The 25,734-nt window shown below is 38.6% G+C and overlaps 1 protein-coding gene across 2 annotated transcripts in view; it reads left to right on the plus strand.

Annotated features, from left to right (window-relative positions):
* SEC23IP (SEC23 interacting protein) overlaps nt 1-25,734 on the plus strand; it is a 46,293-nt gene that overhangs the window by 1,220 nt on the left and 19,339 nt on the right. For both annotated transcript variants that reach the window (XM_007116822.4, XM_007116821.4), the window contains exons 2-12: nt 4,916-5,448; nt 7,860-8,082; nt 8,890-9,083; nt 13,472-13,561; nt 17,187-17,307; nt 18,293-18,382; nt 19,653-19,794; nt 21,023-21,231; nt 21,599-21,717; nt 22,111-22,263; nt 23,543-23,638. In XM_007116822.4, the coding sequence (XP_007116884.2) occupies nt 4,916-5,448; nt 7,860-8,082; nt 8,890-9,083; nt 13,472-13,561; nt 17,187-17,307; nt 18,293-18,382; nt 19,653-19,794; nt 21,023-21,231; nt 21,599-21,717; nt 22,111-22,263; nt 23,543-23,638 (1,970 nt within the window). The remainder of the gene's footprint in view (nt 1-4,915; nt 5,449-7,859; nt 8,083-8,889; nt 9,084-13,471; nt 13,562-17,186; nt 17,308-18,292; nt 18,383-19,652; nt 19,795-21,022; nt 21,232-21,598; nt 21,718-22,110; nt 22,264-23,542; nt 23,639-25,734) is intronic.

A 25,734-nucleotide genomic window follows, 5' to 3' on the forward strand; every position in this document is an offset into this window, starting at 1 on the left:
CTCACTGTTGCGGCCTCTCTTGTTGTGGAGCACAGGCTCCAGACGCGCAGGCTCAGTAGTTGTGGCTCACGGGCCTAGCTGCTCCGCGGCATGTAGGATCTTCCCAGACCAGGGCTCGAACCCGTGTCCCCTGCACTAGCAGGCAGATTCTCAACCACTGCGCCACCAGGGAAGCCCCTAGGGAGATTGCTTTTTAACGATTACGTGGCATAACCCAGAGCTGGTGTTTAGGGGCACAGACTGTATTCCAGCCCTAGCCCTGCCAATAACTTGCTGTGTGACCTCATGCATGTTACTTTACCTCTCTGTTCTTCATTTTCCATATGGGCTGTGATGAGAAGTGAACTGATTTTTGTAAAGCACTGAATATAGTGCCTGGCACATAGTGTTATATAAATGTTTTTGGAGTAAACATGTCTGCCTCTCTATTTGGACTGTGGGCTTCTTGAAGCTTGCAGCTGTAACTTATTTACCTTTTTATTTCTAGGATCTTGTTTAGTGCCTAGCACATAGATCCTCAGTAAATGTTGAATATTTTCCTGTTGAATAATTTATTCTTGTTTGGAAGACTGAGGAAAGTTTCACGGAGAAGTGAAGAAGGGCAAATCGGAGACAATACATGATGGTTCCTCTTCCCTTGTGTTATGTTTTTTCTTGGTACTTATCACCACCTGACGTGTGCAAATATTTATCTTTTTTAAAATTTTTAATTTATTTTACTTTTTATTTTTGGCTGTGTTGGGTCTTCGTTGCTGCGCGCGGGGTTTCTCTAGTTACGGTGAGCGGGGGCTACTCTTCGTTGTGGTGCGCGGGCTTCTTGTGGCTTCTCTTGTTGCGGAGCATGGGCTCTAGGCGCACAGGCTTCAGTAGTTGTGGCACACGGGCTTAGTTGCTCCATGGCATGTGAGATGTTCCCAGACCAGGGATCGAACCCTTTTCCCCTGCATTGGCAAGTGGATTCTTAACCACTGCGCCACCAGGGAAGTCCCATATTTGTTTACCTTATCCCACTAGCATGTAAGCTCCGTGAGAGCAGGAACTTATGCCTAGAACAGTGTCTGGTATGCTGTAGACCGATTTTTCAATAAAAAGCTGTTGAATGAATGAAAGGATGGCAGTCAGGAATATGTATGTCTCGTTTTGATAGTGTGGCTGAAAGGTTCAGCATTGCCGTTTTTGGTGGAGGACTAGCGTGGCTGGAACAGAATGCTTTGGGAGGTCGCAGGAATAACTAAGGCTGTACATGGGTTTTTCATGTCATCCTCTGCTTCACAGATGTTTGATTCATGCCCATCTTCCTTGCTATATAATTTGTTTGTGTCTATCACTGTCAGTAAATGCTAAACATCTTCATTGCCAAGTACAGGATAACTTACTGTCTTGAAAACTGTTGTTCTTGGAGATGGTTTATTTTTTTTAATAAGAAAATTAGGGCTTCCCTGGTGGCGCAGTGGTTGAGAGTCCGCCTGCCGATGCAGGGGACACGGGTTCGTGCCCCGGTCCGGGAAGATCCCACATGCCGCGGAGCGGCTAGGCCGCTGAGCCACAACTATCGGAGCCTGTGCTCCGCAACGGGAGAGGCCACAACAGTGAGAGGCTCGCGTACCGCAAAAAAAAAAAAAAAAAAAAAAAAAAACAGAAAATTAATACTTTTTAGAACTAAAATTCTGTAACAAATATTTTTCTACCTTTAAAAAAGATTTGATCATTAGAAACCCATTCAGATAATTTCCAGAGACAAAAGGAGAACCTGTCACATTGGAAGCAACAGTTAATCATGTCAGTGAAAAAGACACATAGGAAGCAATTTCATTCCACAGACCTGGATTGAGCAGCTTTCGTTTGCCAGGCCCTGTTCCCGCTGTCCGGGAGACACAGAGGAGCAGATAGCATTGCCCTCAACGGCTGCACAGTGTATACAGACGCAATGTACCCAGCTGTGTAAGTAATTGTGATACAGGTTTATGATGGCTGGAAAGAGGGATTGATAGGCTGCTGGGAGAGCTGTGGCTGTCAGGCTGGCTGACCAGGGAGAGGACATCCCTCGGGCCTTCAGGACCTCACAGAGGAGGCAGTTCTTGAGCTGAATATTGAAGGATACATAGAAATTAGGGAGTCTGGGGAGACAGACATGTGAGAGTCTGGAGGTGTGAGAGAAACCTGCTGATTTGGCTGTAGGTGCTCACATTCTCTCTCCCTCCCCCGCTTTTCCCCTCTTGCCCCGTCCCTCCCCCCCGCACCCCTCCATGTGACTAGAGTGAATGCAGGGGAGTGCTTCAAGTGGTCAGCAGGGCCCAGATCACGAAGGGCCTCAGACACCACACTGAGGAGTTTGTAGTTTACCCTGTGGGGTGTGGGGGGTGCCCTTGAAGGGTTCTGAACAGAGCAGTGGGATTAGAGGTGTGTTTCAGGAAGACTGGAGTTTCCTGAGATTGCACCAGAGTGAAGCTGACCATAGCAAGAGCGGCCGATCTGAAAGCCACTGTGAGTCAGGCAGGAGCCGGTGGCACTCTAGCCCTGGTCAGCCACACTGGGTGTGAAGAGCAGAAAACAGATACGAGAGATTTTTACACAGTCAAATTGTTGGGACTTAGTGACTCATGGGAGTCCAGGCTGTGCAGTGCAGAGTCCCCTTCTCTTTGTTCAGTTTCAGCCCCAAGACATAGCACCATCTGGCATATAATGGACACTGTGTACCGATTTCTTTAATGAGGATCTGAATGATTAAATGAAGGGTGTGAGGGAGAGGGAGCAGTCTGAGAGGAGGTTTCTGGTTTGAGTGTCTGGATGGATGTTGGCAGACATCTGTTGAGGTTAGTGAGATGTGTAAAAGGGGGCACATGAAGGGGGACAGTTAAGATGACAAATTCAGTTCAGGCGTACTAAGTCTGAGGTATATGTGGCTGAACCTGCCAAAAAGTATGGAGGAGGCAGTTGGAAGATAGGTTCTGGGACACATAAGATCAGCCTCAGTTTGAGACAGAGTTGGGAGTGTCACAAGTATACAGGTGCTCATTAAAGTTATGGGTCTTGATGCCAGATGTGTCCACATGTAATTAGAAAGTGCCCCTGAGGTGAGGCTGGGAGCTTGTCGAGATCAGTATTTTGTTTGTAATTACTGCTAATCAGAAAGAAGTCTCTTGGATCAGGTTGATCCCAAGTTGTCTTAAAGGATGAAAGATATCACAGAGGGTTTTTCCTCTGCTTTTAGATGTTAAGACATCAACTAAGAAATCTGAGTCCAAGTGAGGTTCATGTGACTGAAAAGAGAGGGTAGGAATCGGAAATGTATAGGAAAAGTAGAACATATAAGCAGACGGGGGCCTTGTGCAGGGAGATATTTTTAGTTACAAAGAAACAACTCAGGAGTATTTTGAATAGTGGAGTATCTCAGTTAAATTGATGTGTGTGAAATATAATGAGAGCAGCCTAAGAGCTGAAGGCCTCATTCGGCAGAGGTCAAGAAGGAGCTCAGAGCTTGAAAGGCCACCCTTTGGCAGGTCTCAAGGGCAGGGACCAGTGTGCCTGTGTGCTGGGAGAGGGTCCACCGTTCTGATCTGCTCTATGCCTCCAGCAGTGGGAGATAAGAGGGAATTGGAGACGAGAGGGAATGAGATGGGAGAAGGAAAAGATTAGGAAGAGGAAGACGATGTTAGAAGTTAGGCCTCCTAAAAGTTTCCTGAGGAAAGGTAGACTGGGCTTTTTTATTTCTGTTTATGTATGTATGTATGTATGGCTGAGTCAGGTCTTTGTTGTTGCGCGAGAGCTTTCTCTAGTTGCGGTCAGTGCGGGCTACTTGTTGCAGTGCACGGGCTTCTCATTGCGGTGGCTTCTCTTGTTGCGGAGCACGGACTCTAGGCGCGCAGGCTTCAGTAGTTGTGGCATGCAGGCTTCAGTAGTTGGGGCTCGTGGGCTCTAGAGCTCAGGCTCAGTAGTTGTGGTGCACAGGCTTAGTTGCTCCGTGGCATGTGGGATCTTCCCGGACCAGGGCTCGAACCCATGTCCCCTGCGTTGGCAGGCAGATTCTTAACCACTGCGCCACCAGGGAAGCCCAGACTGGACTTTTGAGGCCATGTAGAAGGAAAATGTTTTTATCACCATTTTACGACTTGATAGCAGAAGAGAGGATAAATATTTTGGTGCTAATAATACCCACAGTGAAGATCAAGTTGGGCAAAGGGAAGTGAGGAGAACTTCCCTTAGTTAGAAAATGACTTTTCCAGTGATTTGGCATTCTCTAATGACTATCTGGTTGTGATACTGTGTGGTTTTAGGGATGGCAATTAATGGTTGACCTACTTTGCCTCAGGAATACAAATACCACATGTTCACTTATATAATGAGTGCTTTGTAGGTAAGAGCCCTGACACACCCCTTGTTGTCAACAGAGTTAATATCTGTACTTTAGTTTCTTGTCCTTACTGTAGAATTAAAGTTTTGTGTGTTTGGGTAGCAGAACAGTATTTGAATTGTTTCTTACCAGGAAAAAACAGTATTCAAAATAACATGTAAAACTAGGAGTATAGATTTTGTTTCCATTTTTAAAACCTTCTCCTATATACATATATGTCTACATAATTTATACATATCTACAAAATAAATAGTATATAACTATTTATTTATCTTAAAAATGTGGAAAGGTATGTATCAAAATATTAACCGTGTTAACAGTGATTGTCTCTGGGAGATGAGCTTATGAATGAGTTAATATTTTTCCCTCTTGTTTCTTATTCATGTTTTCTAGTTTTTTATCTCAAAGAAAAAAGAAAAAAATTTTTTTCATTATTGTCTTTAACGCAGAAATGTAAGTTTGAACAACAAAATAAGAGGTATGATTGCTAGATCTGCGGTATAGAATCTTATCTACAGAGTGATGGCGTACCTTTAAACCATGTACCCTTCTGTTCCCTTTCAGAGGATTCCACAGATGTGGGTGAGGAGGACAGCTTCCTTGGTCAGACTTCTGCTCACACGTCTACCCCACAGACATTTAGTTACTTCTCTCAGGTATCAAGCAGTAGTGATCCTTTTGGGAATATTGGACAGTCACCGTTAACAACTGCAGCAACATCGGCTGGACAATCAGCATTCTCCAAGCCCCCAACTGCTCTCCCTTTTACAACCGGATCCCAAGATATGTCGAATGCATTTTCACCATCCATTTCGAAGGCTCAATGTGGTGCTCCACCTGCTTCACAAATGGGAGTAAATACTTATCTGCCTTCTCAGCCTAGTAGTCTCCCTCCTTCAAATTTTGGGAGCCCACCCCAAGGAACGCCCCAACAGGGATACAATCCATATCGCCACACAGCTGTAAGCAGCAGGGCTAATCCTTATATTGCACCACCACAGCTGCAGCAGTGCCAAACACCGGCCCATCCTACCCATCCCCCGCCCTCTGGACCCCCTGTTCAGATGTACCAGATGCCTCCAGGATCTTTGCCATCGGTATGGAAACATGTTTTTATGTCCTAATTATTCACTGTAATTTTTAATCTCTCTCATCTTAACCTATGTTTTTGAAAACACTGTGCTTTTAATAATCAATATGATGACAAATTATTTTCAGAGGGTATGTTTTTGTAAGCTACATGCTTTGAAGTAAACAATCTTTTAAAGATAGCTCATTGAATGTTTCATATTTTAGTTTATATTATCTATTTATGGAAGTAGTAATTGATTTTAATGAGTTAACCATATGCCAGTATTTCCAGATTTAATATAAGATACCAATAACAAATGTCATCTAGGGACATGTGAGAGTCGGAGCAATTATTAACAGACTGCCAGCTTCTTATTTTTTAATTATACTACTCAATCGAAACACTCAATTAGTGGGACTAAAATTGATTACTCCAATAATTTCTTTTATTTACATTTATGGAGTTTGGATCTAGACGTCAAACTCTGTCTCAGGGGAGCAGTGGAATAACTTTTGCATTGGGTAAATTTTATGAAATTCCTTTATGCCTTTTTTCCCCACTAATTATTCAACTGGCTTCCAAAGGGAAGTGAACTGAATCAAAAAAAAAGGGAAATAACTGAAAGGAAGAATTAAGAACCCAGTCCAGTGTGGCAGAGATAATAGTATTGCAATCAGAGTGTAACCTGACTTCTCTCTTGGGGATAGATAATGGGTTCCATTTTACCATCTAATTTAAATCTTACCAATACACAAACTCTTGGTAATGTTGGATTTCAGCATATTGGAAAGTAACCATATTTGTAGCATGTAATATAATTTAGTACACTTTGTTTGCTGATGAAATTTTGTAAAGATTCCTAGTTAAGAATTTTTAAAATGACAATTTTAAATATAAAAATGGTAGCAAAAATAAAAGTAAGACAGAGAACACCCCAATACCCTAACCCAGATTTACCTGTTATGAACATTTGTTCTATCATTTGTGAACATGCACACTGACACATGTTGGAGTATCCTTTCTCCCCTCCCTCCCTCCCTCCCTTTCTCACTCTGTATATGTGCAATTTTGGGGGGGAAACATTTGAAGATCAGTTAAATACATTATGATTCTTTGCTCCTAGATACTTCAGTGTGTATTTCCTGAGAATAAGGATATTCTTTTACATATAACCACAGTACAGTTATCAACCTCAGTAAATTTGCATTGATAGAATATTCTAAAATGATTTTTAATAAAAATTTTAAAAAATAATTGTATTCTGATTTTAAAAGTATTTTCACTGCAGAAAATTTGAAAAACGCCGAATAGCCAAATGAATAAAAATTGCCACTAGAAAACTCTGTTTTTATTTTGTTTTATGTCTTTCGTATCCTTTTTTCTAGATAGAAGCATAGTGTTTTTTGTTTTTTCTTTTTAAATTAATTAATTAATTTTTGGCTGCGTTGGGGCTTTGTTGCTGTGCGTGAGCCTTCTCTAGTTGCGCCTGAGCGAGGGCTACCGTTCATTGTGGTGCACGCGCTTCTCATTGCGGTGGCTTCTCTTGTTTCAGAGCATGGGCTCTAGGTGTGCAGGCTTCAGTAGTTGTGGCGCATGAGCTTAGTTGCTCCACGGCATGTGGGATCTTCCCAGACCAGGGCTCGAACCCGTATCCCCTGCACTGGCAGGCGAATGCCTAACCACTGTACCCCCAGTGAAGTCCCAACACAAGCATTATGTATGTTTTTTGTGAACAAGCAAGCAAGCATAATGTATGTTTTTTGTGAACGTATTTTAGGTGTTGTTAAGATTTTTTTCTAAAACGTTTTTAATGGTTCTAGAGAATTCCAGCATATGCGTAAAAGATGATTTATTTATTCAGGTTTCTATTAGACATTTAGATTGTATCCACTGATTGTCTATTATAAATAACTTTTTAATATACATTCTTATGGGTAAATTTTTACAATTCTATCTTTAGGATGAATTCTTAGAAATGGAATGTCTAGGTCAAGGAATATGCACATTTTATTTTTATTTTTATTTATTTATTTATTTTTGGCCATGGGGCTTGTGGGATCTTAGTTCCCTGATCAGGGATTGAACCTGGGCCACAGCAGCGAAAGTGCCAAGTCCTAACCACTGGACCAACAGGGAATTCCCAAGGAATTTGCATATTTTAAAGTTTAAATAAATCACAAGAGGCATACTGCTAGGTTGATTGCTGTAAAGGTATTAGTTTACTATGCCATCAGTGTGAGAAAGTCCTGTTCACTTTGCAACTGATTTTGGGGTTTGTTAGATTTTTTAAAATTTTACTTGCTTTGAAGCCTGGTTATTAAATAGTTGTCTAGAGAAATATTTAGGATAATCATTACTATGTTAGTTTGGGTCTGAAACATATACAGAATTGTTCCTTTGGACAGATGTGATGGTCCTAATTTTTGTCCCCCCCAGATTCCTCCTTCAGTGCAGCCAGGGTTGTCCCCTCCAACCCAGCAGCAGGCACCTGCTAGACCTGCGGGTCCCTCTGTGCAAGCGTCATCTTCTTTTCTACTTCAAAACCAATATGAACCTGTCCAACCCCACTGGTTTTACTGCAAGGAGATAGAATACAGACAACTATGGATGCCTTTCAGTGTGTTTGACTCTTTGAATCTTGAAGAAATCTATAACTCAGGTAAGCACAGATCCTGCATCATTTATATCTGATTTTAGGAAGAGAGGAATGAAGAATATTTATCCATGGCCTACTTTCTATGAATGTCAAATTCTTTAATCCTTGTAGAGCCTGCCAGCCTCTCTACCTTAAGATGATAATATTAATATAAGTTCTGAGTTATTTGAGCAAGGTATTTGAAGAAATGTTTTAGTAATTTTCTTTTTTTGTTTAAAGGTAGTTTAAATCCAAGAAATAGAGTTGTTCATATAACCCAGGTGTCAGTTTTCTTATTTCCCTTATTTGTTTGTAGCTATAGGGCATTTATAAAGCATTTTCTATGGAACTCTTGTTCCTGAAGATGCTGTGAAAAAAGTGTTCCATGGTCAGGTGAGTTTTGGAAGTGCTGTAACTACATCCATCTCTTGAGATAGTGCACAAGAGTGTGTTAAGACTCTGAGAAGTCTTCACTATAGAAATAGGTTTCTTTGTTTATCCTGATGATATTTCATCTTGGGACTTAAAAATCACCTATTCTTTAGAAGTATGCTTCATGGAGCATTGCTGCTATGATTAAAAAAAAACAAAAAAAACTTACCAATTATTTGAATTATTTCATGATCATGCTTTTATATTTTACCCTCGTTATTTCTTCTCCACTTAAAATCATCATTTTGAGCAGCACAGATTAATCTTAAACTTCTGTTTTTTTAAAAAAATGAGCTTAGTTCTTTGTCTTTAAGGATAGACGAGTCACCATATTCATTATTTATTACTTTTAAATGTACCTTGTAACTGTCAAGTTAAAATGTGGTCTTTGTGCTCCAGTCCAGCCAGACCCTGAGAGTGTGGTTCTAGGCACTGATGGAGGGCGCTATGACGTTTACCTCTATGACCGGATGAGGAAAGCCGTGTACTGGGAAGAGGAGCCAGCTGAAGTGAGACGCTGTACTTGGTTTTACAAAGGGGACACAGACAGCAGATTTATTCCCTATACAGAGGAGTTCAGTGAAAAACTGGAGGTACGTGGGCTTTATTCCTTTATGCTTTTCTTTAAAACACATAGATTCTATACGTTGGAGCCTCATGTAACACCACTCACAATGGAGCAGACTTTATTTACAAGACAGCCTATCTTGATCCTGTGTGCAAAGAAGATTGCCTTTTAATTGGTGTCATCTTTTACGAGGTGCTAATTGTGGCCTCGGTGTCTAAAGATAGAATGTTTTTCAGGGGAACATCACAGATCTAATATAGTAAGGTACTTATATCAAATCTTCAAAAGAGCTTAGGCTGCTATGATATGCTGCTGACAACACATGCCAAGCAGATGGATGCGTTTCAAATTAATATTCAGTAAAAGGCTTGAAATTCACCTCTGGTTTATGAAAACATATAAGAATAGGAACAAATATTGTGAGACTTTTGAGCCATCTTAAAATTGGTGGTTAATGTTGTTTTACATAATTGTGTTAATTTCTTGTTATAATTCTACTTAATTGAGTAATTAAATATTTGAAATAAGTTAAATGAACTCATCTGCATACATGGGAAATGGAGTATGGAACATTTTAGTTACTATTTTTTAATGTATTAGTTAACTAAAACTTATGTAACCAACACTAACGTTAAACATTAAAACAATACTAATATTGACATTAAAAGGGACCTCTAGGGCTTCCCTGGTGGCGCAGTGGTTGAGAGTCTGCCTGCCGATGTGGGGGACGCGGGTTCGTGCCCTGGTCCGGGAGGATCCCGCATGCCGCGGAGCGGCTGGGCCCGTGGGCCGTGGCCGCTGAGCCTGCGTGTCCGGAGCCTGTGCTCCGTGGCGGGAGAGGCCACGGCAGTGAGAGGCCCGCGTACCACAAAAAAAAAAAAAAAGGGACCTCTAAAATGTTAATCTTCCCTAGATTCATATTTTGAAAGCTTCAAGCAAGGACTGGGCTTTATGTTCTGTTGAGGAGCTGACAGTCAAGTTTAGCAACTGACTATTAATTACTAAATTTTTTTGTCCTTGAAGAACATAATAATAATAGAAATAAGAAAAAAATTAAATCACAGTCTTGTTATCCTTTCAAATAAAATGTTACATTTAAAAAATATTTTTTTAGACTGTTCTTTATTCATATACGTGTTTTTGGTGTTTTTTTTTTTTCGTGTTTTTCTTATAGCTATAATAGTACAGATTTTTTGTGGAGTATTTTGCTTTTTCAAAAGAAAATTTGTAAATGTAATCCTTAGTCATAGTCATTATCAATTGTGCCTGCCCTAGAAATATTAATCTCTATAATAGTGACTATGAAATACTGTTTTTTAACCAAATCAGTACAATAAGGTGAATGTTGGCCTGAAGTTAAGACAGATGTTAGTTGGGGTTAAGTAAATTGGAAAAGAAGCTTGTTGAGAACAGAGGCTTCAAATGTTTTTCATTTCAACGCATAGTAAGAATACATTTTAGATTGAGATTTAGTACACACATTTTATACACACACACACACACACACACACACACACACACACACATACACACATGAGTATGTGTGTTTATTTATCAGAGGCAGTGGTGTTTGGTAAACTGGCTCTCCAGGGAAAAAAGCCCCTGATTTATAGTGTTTGCTGATTTCCATGGCGTAAATACTCCCACCATGGCCAATAGTAAGCTAGCAACATGATGTAACTGGACACAGAGTTGGGAAGTGGTATGTGTGATCAGCTCTTATGAGCTGGTATGAGTGAGCTCTAACGCACCGTTAGAAACAAAGGTTCATGGAACAACACTTACCTCACTAGGTGTTATTCATTTAGATATTTTCTATGTCATTGAAAATACTAATTTTACAATTTGTTACTGGTCATGACCCACAGTTTGAAAAACACTGATTTAGAGCCGAGTCAGAACCCAGGTAAGAAGGGCAAAGACTGAAAAGGCATAAAATTAATTTTGTTCCTGGAAATACCAAATATCAGGAGGCACCAGTCTCCTAAAACATAATTTTAATCATTTGAATAAGGAATAAAATATGTAAAGGAATGCTGATATCTTTGGCTTAATTTTAGACCTAAATAAACAAACAAACAATTGTGTACTATAATTTTTGGTACCCTTGGCAAGACCCTACTGAAGGTATAACATCCCAAGGTTGAATGTTTAGTCCTATTAATTTGAAGCTAAAGTATATATTTTCAAGTCTAAGCAGTATTTGAAAGTGTATACTATATTTGATTATAAATGGGTGACACAGGCTTCGAGGATGGAATTCACGTATTGACCATCTCAATAGCACATAGCTGTTCTTAACTTTAGGAGACCTTAGTTCCTGTTCAGCCTCTACCCAGGAAACTCAGGCCAGATCAGGGAAGAGGCAGAGGAGGCTAGGAAATGAAAAAGCCAGTGAGAAAATGAGAATCAAGTGATACATATAGCTAGTGTTGTAGATGATCCCATCCGATCAGAGCACTAAAACAAAACAATAGAAGAGTTGGAAACAAAAAACACCTTAATTTGATAATTACACCAATGTCTGCATAGAAAACCAGGAGAACCTCTAGAAATTCCATTAGTACCAATGTAAGAGTTCAGCAAGTCTGTGGATATAAAATCAGCATATAAAAATTAATAACATTCCTACACAATAGAAATAACCAATCAGAAACCATAATAATAAAAGAAGACTATAACACTAACAAAACTACAGGCTAAGTAGAAAAATCGTACAACAAAAGGTATATATGAACTTTATGGAGAATAAACTATGAAGCAGAATTGAAGGATGTAAAAGATGACCTCAAAGAAATAGACCAAAATATTACATTCATAAATGCACAGTCTCAACATAATAAAGATGTCATTTCTTCCCAAATTATTTTATAAATTGTATGTAATCCCAATCAAAGTCACATCAGGGTTTTTTAAGTAAAATTTGCAAACTGCTCCTAAATTTTATATGGAAGATCAAAGTATCAAGAATAATCAAGACCATTTCAAAGAATGATAAGTGGAAATATACTCTACCAGACAAAATTTATTATAAAGCTGTGGATTGAAAGGGAATACGAAGAAATGAAAATAATTGTTAAGATGGTGAATCTTTAAACATTTTTGTTTGTGATCTTGCTTTTAAAAAAATGTAAACAAATATATTAAAAATTTTTTAAAAAGTAGTGAGGAAGAGGGTCAGCTGGTTAGAGGCTGATGGAGAGGAGCTGTTACTGAATGACTGCCCAGGAGACAAAAAGAAACACTTCCGTTTTGACATGATTGTCAAATAATCACTGTTACTCATTTTTAAAAATACTTATTTATTTGGTTGCACTGGCTCCTTAGTTGTGGCATGCGAACTCTTAGTCATGGCATGCATGTGGGATCTAGTTCCCTGACCAGGGATCGAACCCGGGTCCCCCGCATTGGGAACGCAGAGTCTTCACCACTGTGCCACCAAGGAAGTCCCACTGTTACTCATTTAAAAAAAGACTTTGGACAGTGGGTGTACCAGAGGTTCCCCGTTACCTGGTCTTGAATCTCTCTCCAAGAGACCCTCAGACTTTTGTCTTATAGAGAGCAGAATAGTGTCTCTGGAGGGAGAGTAAGAAAGTGGTGGGACAGTCAAGTCTTTGGAGTCAGAAGGTTGTGGGTGGGAGTGAACCACAGTTCTGCTTTTGCTCCTTAACTCTGTGATCACTGTGTGGTCTTGTGCAACTGTGAACTAAAAATGCCTGCTAGCATTAGAATTGTGTCTGCCCCCCCACCCACCATCACCAAAAAAAAAAAGTAGGTTGAGGTCTTAACTTCTAGTACTTCAGAATGTGACTTTAGGGTTGTTGCAGATATAATTAGTTAAGATGAGATCATACTGGAGTAGGGTGGGCCCCTAATTCAATATGATTGGCATCCTTATAAGAAGACAGTCATGTTAAGACAAACATAGAGGGAGAAGGCCATGTGAAAGTAGAGGATTGGAGTGATGCATCTGTAAGCCAAGGAATACTACAGATTGCTGACAGACCACCAGGAGCTAGGAAAAGGTGAGGAAGGAGTTCCCTATGAGTTTCAGAGGGAATGTGGCCCTGCTGACACCTTGATTTCAGACTTGAGCCTCTAGAACTGTGAGGCAATAAGTTTCTGTTTTTATAAGCCACTCAGTTTGTGGTACTTTGTTATGGCAGCCCTAGAAAATTAATGGACTGTTTAAACCTTGGTTTTCACCTCTATGTAATGGGGATAATATTATTTAGGGCTGATTGAGAACAGTTAAGTGAGGTACTATATGTAAAATGATAATAAGTATGGTAGCCAGTTAGTACAGGAGAGCTGCTATTACTGTTATTTTTATTACTATCATAGTTATAATTTTCTTCCACACTTTCTCTTAATAGATGTGTCTTACTGGATTGTATGTTGTTTCCCTTGTAGGCTGAATATAAAAAAGCTGTAACCACAAATCAGTGGCACCGCAGATTAGAGTTTCCGAGTGGGGAGACAATTGTTATGCACAATCCAAAGGTACTGATATTGTTTAAGATATTAAAGTGTTTAGGTTTTTAAAAATATTTTACTGAATGTTTGATAAATGTTCATTTTTATTCTGCAGTAGGGATATATTTATAACAAGTGCATTGATTTTAAGTTTACTACAGTTCATATCGATGATAGAAACTAAAATGAAATTTAAATTTGTCTCATGAAGTTTCTGTTTATGGTAACACATTAGCTAAAGCTTAGTATGCATCATTGAAGTTAAGCTTCATAAATTTTTGTACTTGATCCAGGCTCAGCAGACTTTTCTGTGAAGGGCCGGAGAGTAAATATTGAAGGCTTTGTAGGCCATGTAGTCTCTGAAATCAGCTACAGGCAGTAAGTAAACCAATGGGCCTGGCTATTTTCAATAAAGTGTTATTTATAAAAACAAGGGGTGGGCCAGGTTTGACCTGCAGGCAATAGTTTGCCTACCTGGCCTTTGATGATGGTTTGTTTCAACCTTTAAAGTAAAAATAAGTTCTTCCTCTTTATTTGTATCATCTCTGGAAACCTTTCTTGTTTTTTTTAAAGATATTGGGTGTGGTGTTTAGAGTCTTCCATTTACCATCCATAATCTCTCTAAGCTCCAGGTTCCTCACTTGCAGTAAATAAGATTTACCTCCCAGGGTCATATTTTTGATGAAGTGAGGTAATTTATGCAAAAGCATCTGCATAATGCTAGTAATATGGTAGTTTCTCAGAACATAGGCTATTTATTACAGAAAAGTGTAAAAGAAAAACAACCTATATTCTAACCACCTCTGTAGTCCTTACTGATGTTAAAACAAGTGAAAATAAAGACATTCATATGCCATCAAAGTTTAAACAGTATAAAAGGGTATCAAATGAAAAAAGCCTCTTACCTCTGCATTCCCCTAGTTTCACCTCTTAATGGTAATCACACTTATCTTTTTGTTTTAATTGTTTTTTTTTTAACTTTTGTTTTTTATATAAGCACACAAAATTTTACATACCATCTTGCATGCATTCGTTTTTTTGGCGGGTGGGGGTGGAAGGTTAATGTTAAACTATTTATTTTATTTTTTTAATTGAAGTATAGTTGATTTACAATATTATATTTGTTTCAGGGGTACAGCATTGCGATTAAGTAGTTTTACAAATTATACTCCATTAAAAGTTATTACAAAATAATGGCTATAATTCCCTGTGCTGTGCAATATATCCTTGTTGCTAACCTATTTTATATGTAGTAGTTTGTGTCTAATTCCATACCCCTATCTTGCCCTACCCCTTTCCCTCTCCCTACTGGAACCACTACTTTGTTGTTGTTTTTTTAATCTGTGAGTCTGTTTCTGTTTTGCTATCTGTTGATACATTCATTTTATTTTTTAGATTCTACAAAGTGATATCATACAGTATTTGCCTTTCTCTGACGTATTTCACTACACACATTTTCTGGGTCCATTCACGTTGCTGCAGATTGCAGAATTTCATTCTTTTTTATGGCTGAGTAATATTCCACCGTGTGTGTGTATATATGTATGTATGCGTACCACATCTTCTTTATCTGTTTGTCTGTTGATGGACACTTGGGTTGCTTCCATATCTTGGCTGGTGTAAACTCTGCTGCTATGAACATTGGGGTTTATTCCCAGGTATTTTATTCTTATTTTTTTTGGCCGTGTTGTACAGCTTGTGGGATCTTAGTTCCCCAACCGGGGATCGAACCTGGGCCCCTGGCAGTGCAAGCCCGGAATCCTAACCACTGGACCACCAGGGAATTCCCCCTAGGTATTTTATTCTTCATGATGAGATTTTTAGCAGGATTGTCCTTTTTTGCTTTCTCTTTCTGATAGTTCATTATTAGTGTATAGAAAAGCAACAGATTTCTGTATATTAATCTTGTATCCTGCAACTTTACTGAATTCATTTATCAGTTCTAATAGTTTTTTGGTGGAGACTTTAAGGTTTTCTGTATATAGTGTCATGTCATCTGCAAATAATGACAGTTTTACTTCTTCCCTTCCAGTTTGGATACCTTTTATTTCTTTTTCTCGACTGCTGTGGCTAGGACTTCCAATACTATGTTAAATAGAGGTGGCAGGAGTGGGCATCCTTGTCTTGTTTCTGAATTTGGAGGAAATATGATCAGCTTTTCATCACTGAGTGTGTTGTTAGCTGTGGGTTTTTTCATAAATGGCCTTTACTATGTTGAGATATGTTCCCTCTGTACCAACTTTGATGAGAGTTTTTTTTTTACCATGAATAGATGATGAATTTTGTCAAATGCTTTTCTGAATCTGTTCAGATAATCGTGATTTTTAATCCTTCCATTTGTTAATGTGTGTATCACATGGATTGATTTGCAAATGTTGAACCATCCTTGCATCTTTGGAATAAATCCCACTTGATCATGGTGTATGATCCTTTTTATATATTGTTGGATTTGGTTTGCTTATATTTTGTTGACAGTTTTTGCATCTATATTCATTGACGATATTGGCCTGTAATTTTCTTTTTTTTGGTAGTGTGTTTGGTTTTGGTATCAGGGTAATGGTGGCCTCATAGAATGAATTTGGGAGTGTTCCTTCCTCTTCAATTTTTGGAATAGTTTGAGAAGGATAGGTATCAGCTTATCAGCTCTTCTTTATATGTTTGATAGAATTCCCATGTGAAGCTGTCTGGTCCTGGACTTTAGTTTGCTGGGAGTTCATTTATTAGAAATTCAATTTCACTACTAGTGATTGGTCTGTTCAAATTGTTTCTTCTTGATTCAGTCTTGGCAGGTTGTATGGTTCTAGAAATTTGTTTCTTCTAATATGTCCAATTTGTTGGCATATAACTGTTCATAGTATTCTCTTACGATTTTTTTTGTGTCTCTGTGGTATCAGTTGCTATTTCTCCTCTTTCATTTCTTACCTTGTTTATTTGGGTCCTCTCTCTTTTCTCCTTGGTAAGCGTGGCTAAAGGTTTATCAATATTGTTAATTTTTTTCAAAAAACCAGCTCTTGGTTTCATTGATCTTTCCTATTGTTTTTTCTTTTTTTTGGTCTCAATTTTATTTATTTGCTCTCTGATCTTTATTAGTTCCTTCCTTGTACTGACTTTGGGCTTTGTTTGCTCTTCTTTTTCTGATTCCTTTAGATGGTAGGTTAGGTTGTTTATTTGAGATTTTTCCATATAACACTGGACTAAATTTAATACAGTTGATTTAACAGGATAGTATATGTCTTCCTGAAAAGTGGTAGGTAAATCCGTTTTGGACATTGAAATTGAATTTGCACATTGTTATTTAGAGGATTTTGCCTTATATGTATTTATAAAACAAGGATTCCTCTACTTCTTTTATTTCTTATGTGTAAACCTGAATGTTTGTTATATTTTTAAAGCAAGGCATACTACCTCTGATTTAGTTGTATTATATTCCAATATAAGCATTGGAAATAATGGTATTGATTTACTTAGTTTTAATGGTTACTGAACACTAGCAGGACTTTTACAAAATTGATTTTGGAGGAACAGGACAAGTATCTGATTTATAAACTATACTATGAAGTAGTTTATTATGTATTGAGATAAATCATTTAGCTTATAGTGGGAATGAATTTGGTAGTGAGCTCTTTCATAATCCTTCTCTTGTATCTTGAAGGTTATTGTTCAGTTCCAGCCCTCATCAGTGCCAGATGAATGGGGGACCACACAAGACGGACAGACAAGGCCCAGGGTTGTAAAGCGTGGAGTTGATGATAACCTTGATGAAATTCCTGATGGTTTGTACAGTTTGTTTAGGACTAAGGTCAATTATTAGACTTCTCTATTTTAGAATGATGAAAAAAGGAAACAGTTATTAGGATTACCTGCCATAACATGTAGAAATCAGCCAGGTTGGCACAGATCTTTCCTTTTTATTACTTTTATATCTGTTTGTTCTTTAATTTAGAATTCTGTTGAAGGTGCACAAACCATGTAAAATAGATTCTAAAATATATATTGTTGTGAAGAAGCACTTTGCTTGTTGAAACTAGGCTTTTGGGAATATTTTTGGGCCTGTTTTGTCATGCCTCAACTAGTTTGTATTACTTTAGTGCAGGAGCGGTGAATTTTTTCTGCAAAGGGCCAAGTAGTAAATATTTTAGGCTTTGCAAGCCATGCAGACGCTGCTGTATCTCTGCTCAACTCTGCCATTGTAGTGTGAAAGCATTTGTATGCAAACAAATGGGCCTAGCTGTGTTGCAATAAAACTTTATTTATAAAAACAGGCAGTGAGCAGGATTTGGAAATAAATGCACTCATATTATGAATCTGTATGAAATAACCAGAGTAAAATAGTAGATTTAACTTGGAAATGTTCATGTATAGTATGTATGAATCTAACAAAGAGAAGGATTTGGGGAAAAGATTTTGAAGTTTTATATTGGCAAATTGAATCTCCATGTGGGGCTTAGTGCCCTGGGGAGTTCTGAAGAAATTACAAGGTCATGGAGCCTCTATAGGTACAAAACTGATGATCGTCGTTGGCTCATAGTTTCTGGGATCAGAAATGGCCTGCTTCCTCCACTCCTTGGTCTAGTTCACTGTTATTTGCCAAGGTGGACTTTGAGCTGCGTTCATCTGATTTTGGCAAGTTTATGATGACAAAAGGGGTATTGAATATTGCTGTTCAATTAAGAAAACCTAAACAGTCCCCAGCTTGTGTGTGTGTATGTATGTATGTATGTATATATGCATGGATGAATGTCTTTCTTTCTTTTGCAGGGGAAATGCCTCCGGTTGACCATGTGGTGTTCATAGTGCATGGCATTGGACCTGTGTGTGACTTGCGCTTTAGAAGCATTATTGAATGTGGTAAGCGTTAGTCACTTTATTTCATGAAATGATTGGAGAACTACTAGAACTTTTTTTTTTTTTTTTTTTTTTTTTTTTGTGGTATGTGGGCCTCTCACTGTTGTGGCCTCTCCCGTTGCCGGGCACAGGCTCCGGACGCCCAGGGTCAGGGGCCATGGCTCACGGGCCCAGCCGCTCTGCGGCATGTGGGATCTTCCCGGACCAGGGCACGAACCCGTGTCCCCTGCATCGTCAGGCGGACTCTCAACCACTGCGCCACCAGGGAAGCCCTAAAACATAATTTTTAATAAGTGCATAGTAATCAGTTATATCAGGCTCCGGACGCTCAGGCTCAGTGGCCACGGCTCACGGGCCCAGCCGCTCCGCTGCATGTGGGATCCTCCTGGACCGGGGCATGAACCTGCATCCCCTGCATCGGCAGGCGGACTCTCAACCACTGCGCCGCCAGGGAAGCCCTACTAGAACTTTTAAACCTTCATTTTTAAGATGTTTTCCAGCTGTATACTGTTGGCTGAGGGACTGTAAGAGGAGATTTAAATGATCACTGGGCAATACTACTTTGTACTTGATTTGCTCTTATGACATTTATAACTCATAAAATCCTAGATTGTGAAGAATTAGAAGGGATCTTGGAAATAATTTAGCCCTTTTGACAGCCTCTGCCTGAGCACTTCCAGCCACTAGGAACACCTGTGCATTGAACTGATTTATGGTGAATTAGTTGTGAGAAGTTGTTTAAAGGAACTCTGAATCTGCCTGGTTTACTTACATTTTGGAAGTTTTATTTTTATGTTTGTAGTAATAGTTCATATTTATTGAATACTTGGTATGTACCAAGTATCTTGCATGAGTTGTATCATTTAATTCTCACAATAACCCTTTGGCGTATAGGTGCTGTTACTGTTATCTTTACTATTAGGTGAGGAACTGAGGCCTAGAGGATGAGTTAACCTCTCCCGTGTCACGGTCTGTAGGTTCTGGAGCAGGTAATTTGATTCCAGAGTCTACCCACAGTGCATTTCTGCCTCCTAGTAGTGGTGGTTGAGCTAATGTTTTTCAGTCATTTATATATTCCTGTAAAATAATGAAACATTAACAAGAACTTCCTAAAGGTTGGTTTTTTTTCTTTTTTGGACTAATTTTGTCTTTTTTTTTTTTCTTGAAAAGTTTGTGTTATAAAAAATACTGGGATAATTGAGGTAATTGCTAACTAATCAAGCTAGGAAAATTTAATCAAGTTAATTTGTCTTCCCTGATTTTTTTTTTTAAGTGGATTATTTTAGGGTGGTTTCTCTCAAATTGCTGCAGACACATTTCAAGAAATCTTTAGATGATCGGAAAGTAAGCAGAGTGGAATTCCTTCCAGTTCATTGGCATAGTTCCTTGGGTGGGGATGCCACAGGTGTTGACAGGTTTGTGGATTTTGATAGCTTGGTTTTCAGATTAGTCAAACTTAGATTCAAATTTTAAACTATAGTATAAAGTAGTTTATTATGACTTCAACAAATACACTTAAAAACTTTATATACTTGCTCTGACATGATTAAACACTGTTAAGTTTATGTGCTACTTTGTGTGTGTGTGCACACGCACGTATATATGTACATATGTTTGTGTGTATTCCTATTGTAAATATTTAAGAGAATCTAAGAAACTTAAGCTGGTTTTAAAAAATACTAATCTATAGTGGTTCACACATGGGGCTGTCCTGTACACTATAGGATGTTTAGCAGCATCCTTGGCTTCTACCCTCTAGATAAGAGTAGCGCGACCTTACCCTTAATTTAACAACCAAAAATGTCTCTGGTCATTGCCAGATGTCCCCTGGGGATAAAATCGCCCCTGGTTGAGAACCACTGATTTAGATTATTGTTTCTCAGTGGAGACTCTTCTGGCAGGACAATTCTGTGTCATGTAAGACTGTTGTGTATATTGTATGCCATTTAATATCCTTAGTCTAAATGCCAGCAGCACTTACCAGGCACTGACAACTAAAAATGCCTCCACTCAATTTGGAATGCTTCCAGTTGGGAAGCACAGATTTAGAAAATGTTTATGCTGGGGACACAGGGCTAATGACGTACTTGGATTTTAGTGAACGTCATGATGTTTCAGGGCACATGCTTTAATAAAACTAACCCTACAAACATTCTGTTCTCTCCATGTGAAGCCCTGTTATGGGGGTGCTTTCTCTGTCTGTGGGTATCCCTGAAGTATGGCCATTCTCAAATCAGGAAAGATTTTCATTCCATTAAGCTCCTTTTTTACTTCTTGCTACATTCTCTGTTGTCCTGGCCACCCACAATTTTTGTCAGGTATCCTGATTTCCAGTAAACTGGAAGAAAAATGGAAGAGTAGACTTTCCTCTTTAAAAATGAATTAAAAATCTTCACTTTGGCCTTATTTTATATGATAACTTCAGAGAATCCCCAAGTTCATAGTATAGTTATAGGCACAGATGACAACATTTTTGGTTTATCTTGATTTGTTTACAATAACTGTGTATAAAATCAACTCATAATTAGTCTGTGGGATCTTTTTTTACTTAGTGTATTTTCAGGATTCAAAATTGAAACTTTTAAAAACCGATAAATTTAAGGTGCTTACTGACTAAACATACTTCTTTTTCTTTCTAAACAGGAATATTAAGAGAATCACTTTACCAAGTATTGGTCGGTTTCGTCACTTTACTAATGAAACCTTGCTAGACATTTTATTTTACAATAGCCCCATCTACTGTCAGAGGATTGTGGAGAAAGTGGGATTGGAGATAAACCGTCTGTATGCGCTCTTCATGAGTCGGAACCCAGACTTCAAAGGAGGGGTCTCTGTTGCTGGTCACAGTTTAGGTAAAACTTCCAAATATCCACATTTTAAATACAATTTTTGTTGAGTCATCACTGCTTTCAATGTGGGTGACATTGTTAGTTCAAGATTTAGAATTATAGATTTTAAGTTTTATAAAGGGTAGAAATGAATGCTTTGAGTTTACATTCTGCCTTATTTGCCTTTCATGTTACCTAGGAATGCTTTATATTTTAATTTATTCTACTACTTGGTAAAACAAGAATATTGATTATCAGATCTTGATTAACATCAAACTTTATGTGACTTTTGCTTGGGACTTTGAACAAAAAAAAGGAGGAGAATTTATTTAGTGTTATAAAAGCATCTAGTACATTATAAAGCAAAATGCTTCTTTTTTTTTTTTTTAAGGTTCTTTAATATTGTTTGACATCCTGTCTAATCAAAAAGATTTGAATTTATCAAAGTCTCCTGGGCCTTTAGCTGTTACTAATGGAGTTGTGAAGCAGCCACATTTTCAGGAAAAGCAGGTATGGCCCAATTGACCTCTAGATTCAGAGTTGGAGCTGAAGAGTTTTCCACAATCTGAGCTGATTCTATGTAACAAAATACCCTGAGTTTTAGGAGTGCAATGGAATCATAGAGCTCATTATTTGAGTTTCTCATTCGTCTTCCTTATGGATTATAAATTTAAATGTGAGAGACAGTTTATGGTTTCTGTAAAAAATGTGAAGTAAATTATTGTAGGAAATGAGAGCATGCGTGATTTACTAAATTTATATACTTTTTCAGAATATTCAAACTTTGGATAGCAAACTGCCAAAAATTATGATTTGTGTATAGGACAGAGTTAAGATTTTTCCATAGATCAGAAGACATTTTATGGGAACTTTGTAATGTTCTCCCAACTTTTTTTTTAAAAGATACCTGAAGAGCCAAAGCTGACGTTGGATGAGTCTTGTGACCTTGATGTTGAAAATGAAGAAGTCCTGACTTTGCAAGAAACTCTGGAAGTACTTAGCCTCTCTGAATACGTTAGCATTTTTGAAAAGGAAAAGATTGATATGGAATCTCTGGTACTGATGATAGTTTGATTCATTTTTGTCTAAAATTGTTTTTCCTGTGTATGAGATTGAAAATTAATAAGATTTAAACACTTTTACATCACAATGCATTCAGATAAGGCAGAGACTTAAACGTTTAAAAAAATTGAAAAAAACAGGAGAACTTTTTTTTAATAATCTGGGAAGGCTTTTCTAAGTATGACATAAAACCCAGAAGCCATAAAGGAAAAAAAATTGCACAGCAGGGGATGGCATAAACAACATCTAAAGGCCAACAATAGGTTAAGAAGACTGTTTGCAACACACATTATAAACAAACAGTTTATTTTCTTATTATTCAAAGTTTCTATAAGTTAGTTACACAAAGACCATCAACACAATAGGAAAATAGGCAAAGAATATGAACAGATGATATTCAGAAAAGAAAATAACAAATGACTTCTTATCATATGAAAACTCTTAAGAGAAATATAAATTAAAAGTGCAGTGAGGGACTTCCCTGGTGGCGCAGTGGTTTAGAATCCACCTGCCAATGCAGGGGACACGGGTTCGAGCCCTGGTCTGGGAAGATCCTGCATGCCGCGTAGTGGCTGGGCCCACGCGCCACAACTGCTGAGCCTGCGCTCTGGAGCCCGCGAGCCACATCTGCTGGGCCCATGCGCTGCGGCTACTGAGGCCCTCGCGCCTAGAGCCCGTGCTCTGCAGCGAGAGGAACCACCGCAATGAAAAGCCTGCGCACCACAACGAAGAGTAGCCCCTGCTTGCCGCAACTAGAGAAAGCCCGCGTGCAGCAACGAAGACCCCGCGTGCAGCAATGAAGACCCAACGCAGCCAAAAATAAATAAAATAAATAAATAAATTTATTTTTTTAAAAAAGTGCAGTGAGGTTTTTTTAACCTGTCAGTTTGGCAAGACTATTAAGAGTTTTATATTAATATACTATGTGGCCAGGGTGAGGGGAAATAGGAAATGATGATAGTTTGATTCATTTTTGTCTAAAATTGTTTTTCCTGTGCATGAGGAAAGAATTCTGTACAACATGCATGTATTTTCTGTTAAAAATTAAAAGAATGACTTAGATGTGGAGGCCTAAAATTTTACAACCTAAATTAATTCATGATTTTAAAAAAATTACCTGAGGGTGGGGGCAGAAAAGAAATTAACTTTAAACAAATTGGATATTCAGTTGCCTTAGATGATACGGTTTCTTTTCATAATTTCCTTTTTTTAAATTTCAGTTCATGTATCATTAGATTGACAAATTAATGTGCTTGTTTGTTTTCTTTTAAAGCTTATGTGTACAGTGGATGACCTGAAGGAAATGGGGATACCCCTTGGACCCAGGAAGAAGATAGCTAACTTCGTAAAACATAAAGCAGTCAAACTGGTAAAGTTCATCTCTGCATCTAAAAGAAAAAACTCACCTGTGATTAGCTTGTTTATATTTTGGAAGTTTTTGTTAATACCATCATGGTTAGGTCAGCTACTGTGCTCCCTGCCCAAGGGCATAGTAATGGAGTTGTTGGAAGGCCTGACTTGGGAGTCAGCCAGAACTGGATTCAAATTCCAATTAAAATGCCAATTCCTGGTTTTCCTGGGGCTGAGCAAATTCCGGGATGAAGGACTTTCAGCCTTAGAATTGGTATTTGGGAATTTCCCAGTGCAACAACTGGGTAAGTCCTGGACAAAAAGATGACTTGGTCACCCTGATTCCCAGTTCAACCACTTATTAACTACATATTCATGAGCAATTTGCTTAACTTTTCTGGTCCATGGTTTCCTTCATTTATAAAACGGGAGTGATAATGCCTTCCTTATAGGATTGCAGTGAGGATGAAGTAATGCATGTGTAGCTTATCATCCAATAAATGTTAGCTCATTTTCTCTCTTCCCAGTCCTCACCATCTAAAGAGATAAGAAGGAACACAGATACATTTCATTAAATAATAACCAAAAAGCAAAAGTTGTCAACAGTCCAAATCAGAGCAATAACAGCGGCAACTAAAAAACATTTCAAAAGAATAAAACTATTGGGAATAACTCGTTTTATTTAATTTTCATTAAGTAAACTTTACAGAGATTTTCTGTATACTTAGAAAAATTAGGTAACACTTAGGGTGGCTATTTTATTTTTATTGTATTAACATGGTCTTCGTTGATCCTTCCATCTTTTGAACTTCTGTGGTTCTTTAATTTGTGTTACTTCTTTGGAACTTAACATATGCCACTTCTTTATATGTAATATGACTGTAAAGTCATAGGACTGATTTGTTATGATTAGCTTAAGCAATTGAGTTGTTCTGCATTTTATGAGTATATCTTTTGGATCAGGCATGTGCTGAGTTCTCGGGATTTGGAGATGAACTGAGGGTATGCTGTCTAGTTAGGGGGAGAGATTTGACCACAGATGATGCATCAGTGCTGCTTGTGCTGTCAGAGCCAGGTGAGGCCTTCCCAGGAGAGAAGGGCTGGGGTTGGTGAGAGAAGACTTCTCCAAGGTGTTGGTACTTGAGCTTGAAGGAAGGGTAGGGCCAGGGGAAATGGCTTTCTGGGAGTGGGCAAGTGTTTTTCTGCAGCGGAAACAGCAGTTGAGCTGAGAATAAGGTAGAGCACAGGGTACCGAGGGCCCGAATGGCAGATGTGGCAGATTTCAGTTATGAGGGAGTGGTCCTCAAACATGTTCTTATGGCTGTGAAAGTCATGGTGCTTTTAAACTAACATCATGAAATGCTTGCTTACTTATTAATTTTTATCACAAATTATGATTTAGCACCAAATCATCTGTTTAGTCTAAAGTTTAATTTTTACTTCAGAAATGTTAAAATTTAAAACTATGTGCTGGGCTTCCCTGGTGGCACAGTGGTTGAGAGTCCGCCTGCCGATGCAGGGGACACGGGTTCGTGCCCCGGTCCGGGAAGATCCCACATGCCGCGGAGCGGATGGGCCCGTGAGCCATGGCCGCTGAGCCTGCGCGTCCAGAGTCTGTGCTCCGCAACGGGAGAGGCCACAACAGTGAGAGGCCCGCGTACCGCAAAAATAAAAATAAATAAAATTTAAAAAACTATGTGCTATAAGCCACATTATAAAATTTCAACCATGAGCAAATGTGCTTATAATAAGTGAGTTTTTAGACATATTGATTCCTTTCTGGTTTGTCCATTAATATTTGCTGTCTTTTGCTGTTGGCTAGGGCCTACTGGCTGATACGGAGTACTAAAGGAAAAAACAATTGGAGCAAATCTTAAAGTTGAGACAATTCTATTATCAACTTGAATTTTATGTTAATTTTGTGTGTGTGTGTGAACTGGGCCACATTTTTAGCAGCAGTGTAAACCACTGGTTCAGTTCTAAGGGGACATGGTGTGAGAACCACTGCTGTAGGTCAGTGGAGCAATGAGGGCAGTTCCATGACTGGGCTGGTGTTTTAGGGCATTCACTTGGTTACAGTGCGGGGATGAAGCTAGAGGCTGTTAGGAATCTCTG

This window comes from Physeter macrocephalus, chromosome 20, assembly GCF_002837175.3.
Source record: "Physeter macrocephalus isolate SW-GA chromosome 20, ASM283717v5, whole genome shotgun sequence".
In the NCBI taxonomy this organism is placed as follows: Eukaryota; Metazoa; Chordata; class Mammalia; order Artiodactyla; family Physeteridae; genus Physeter; species Physeter macrocephalus.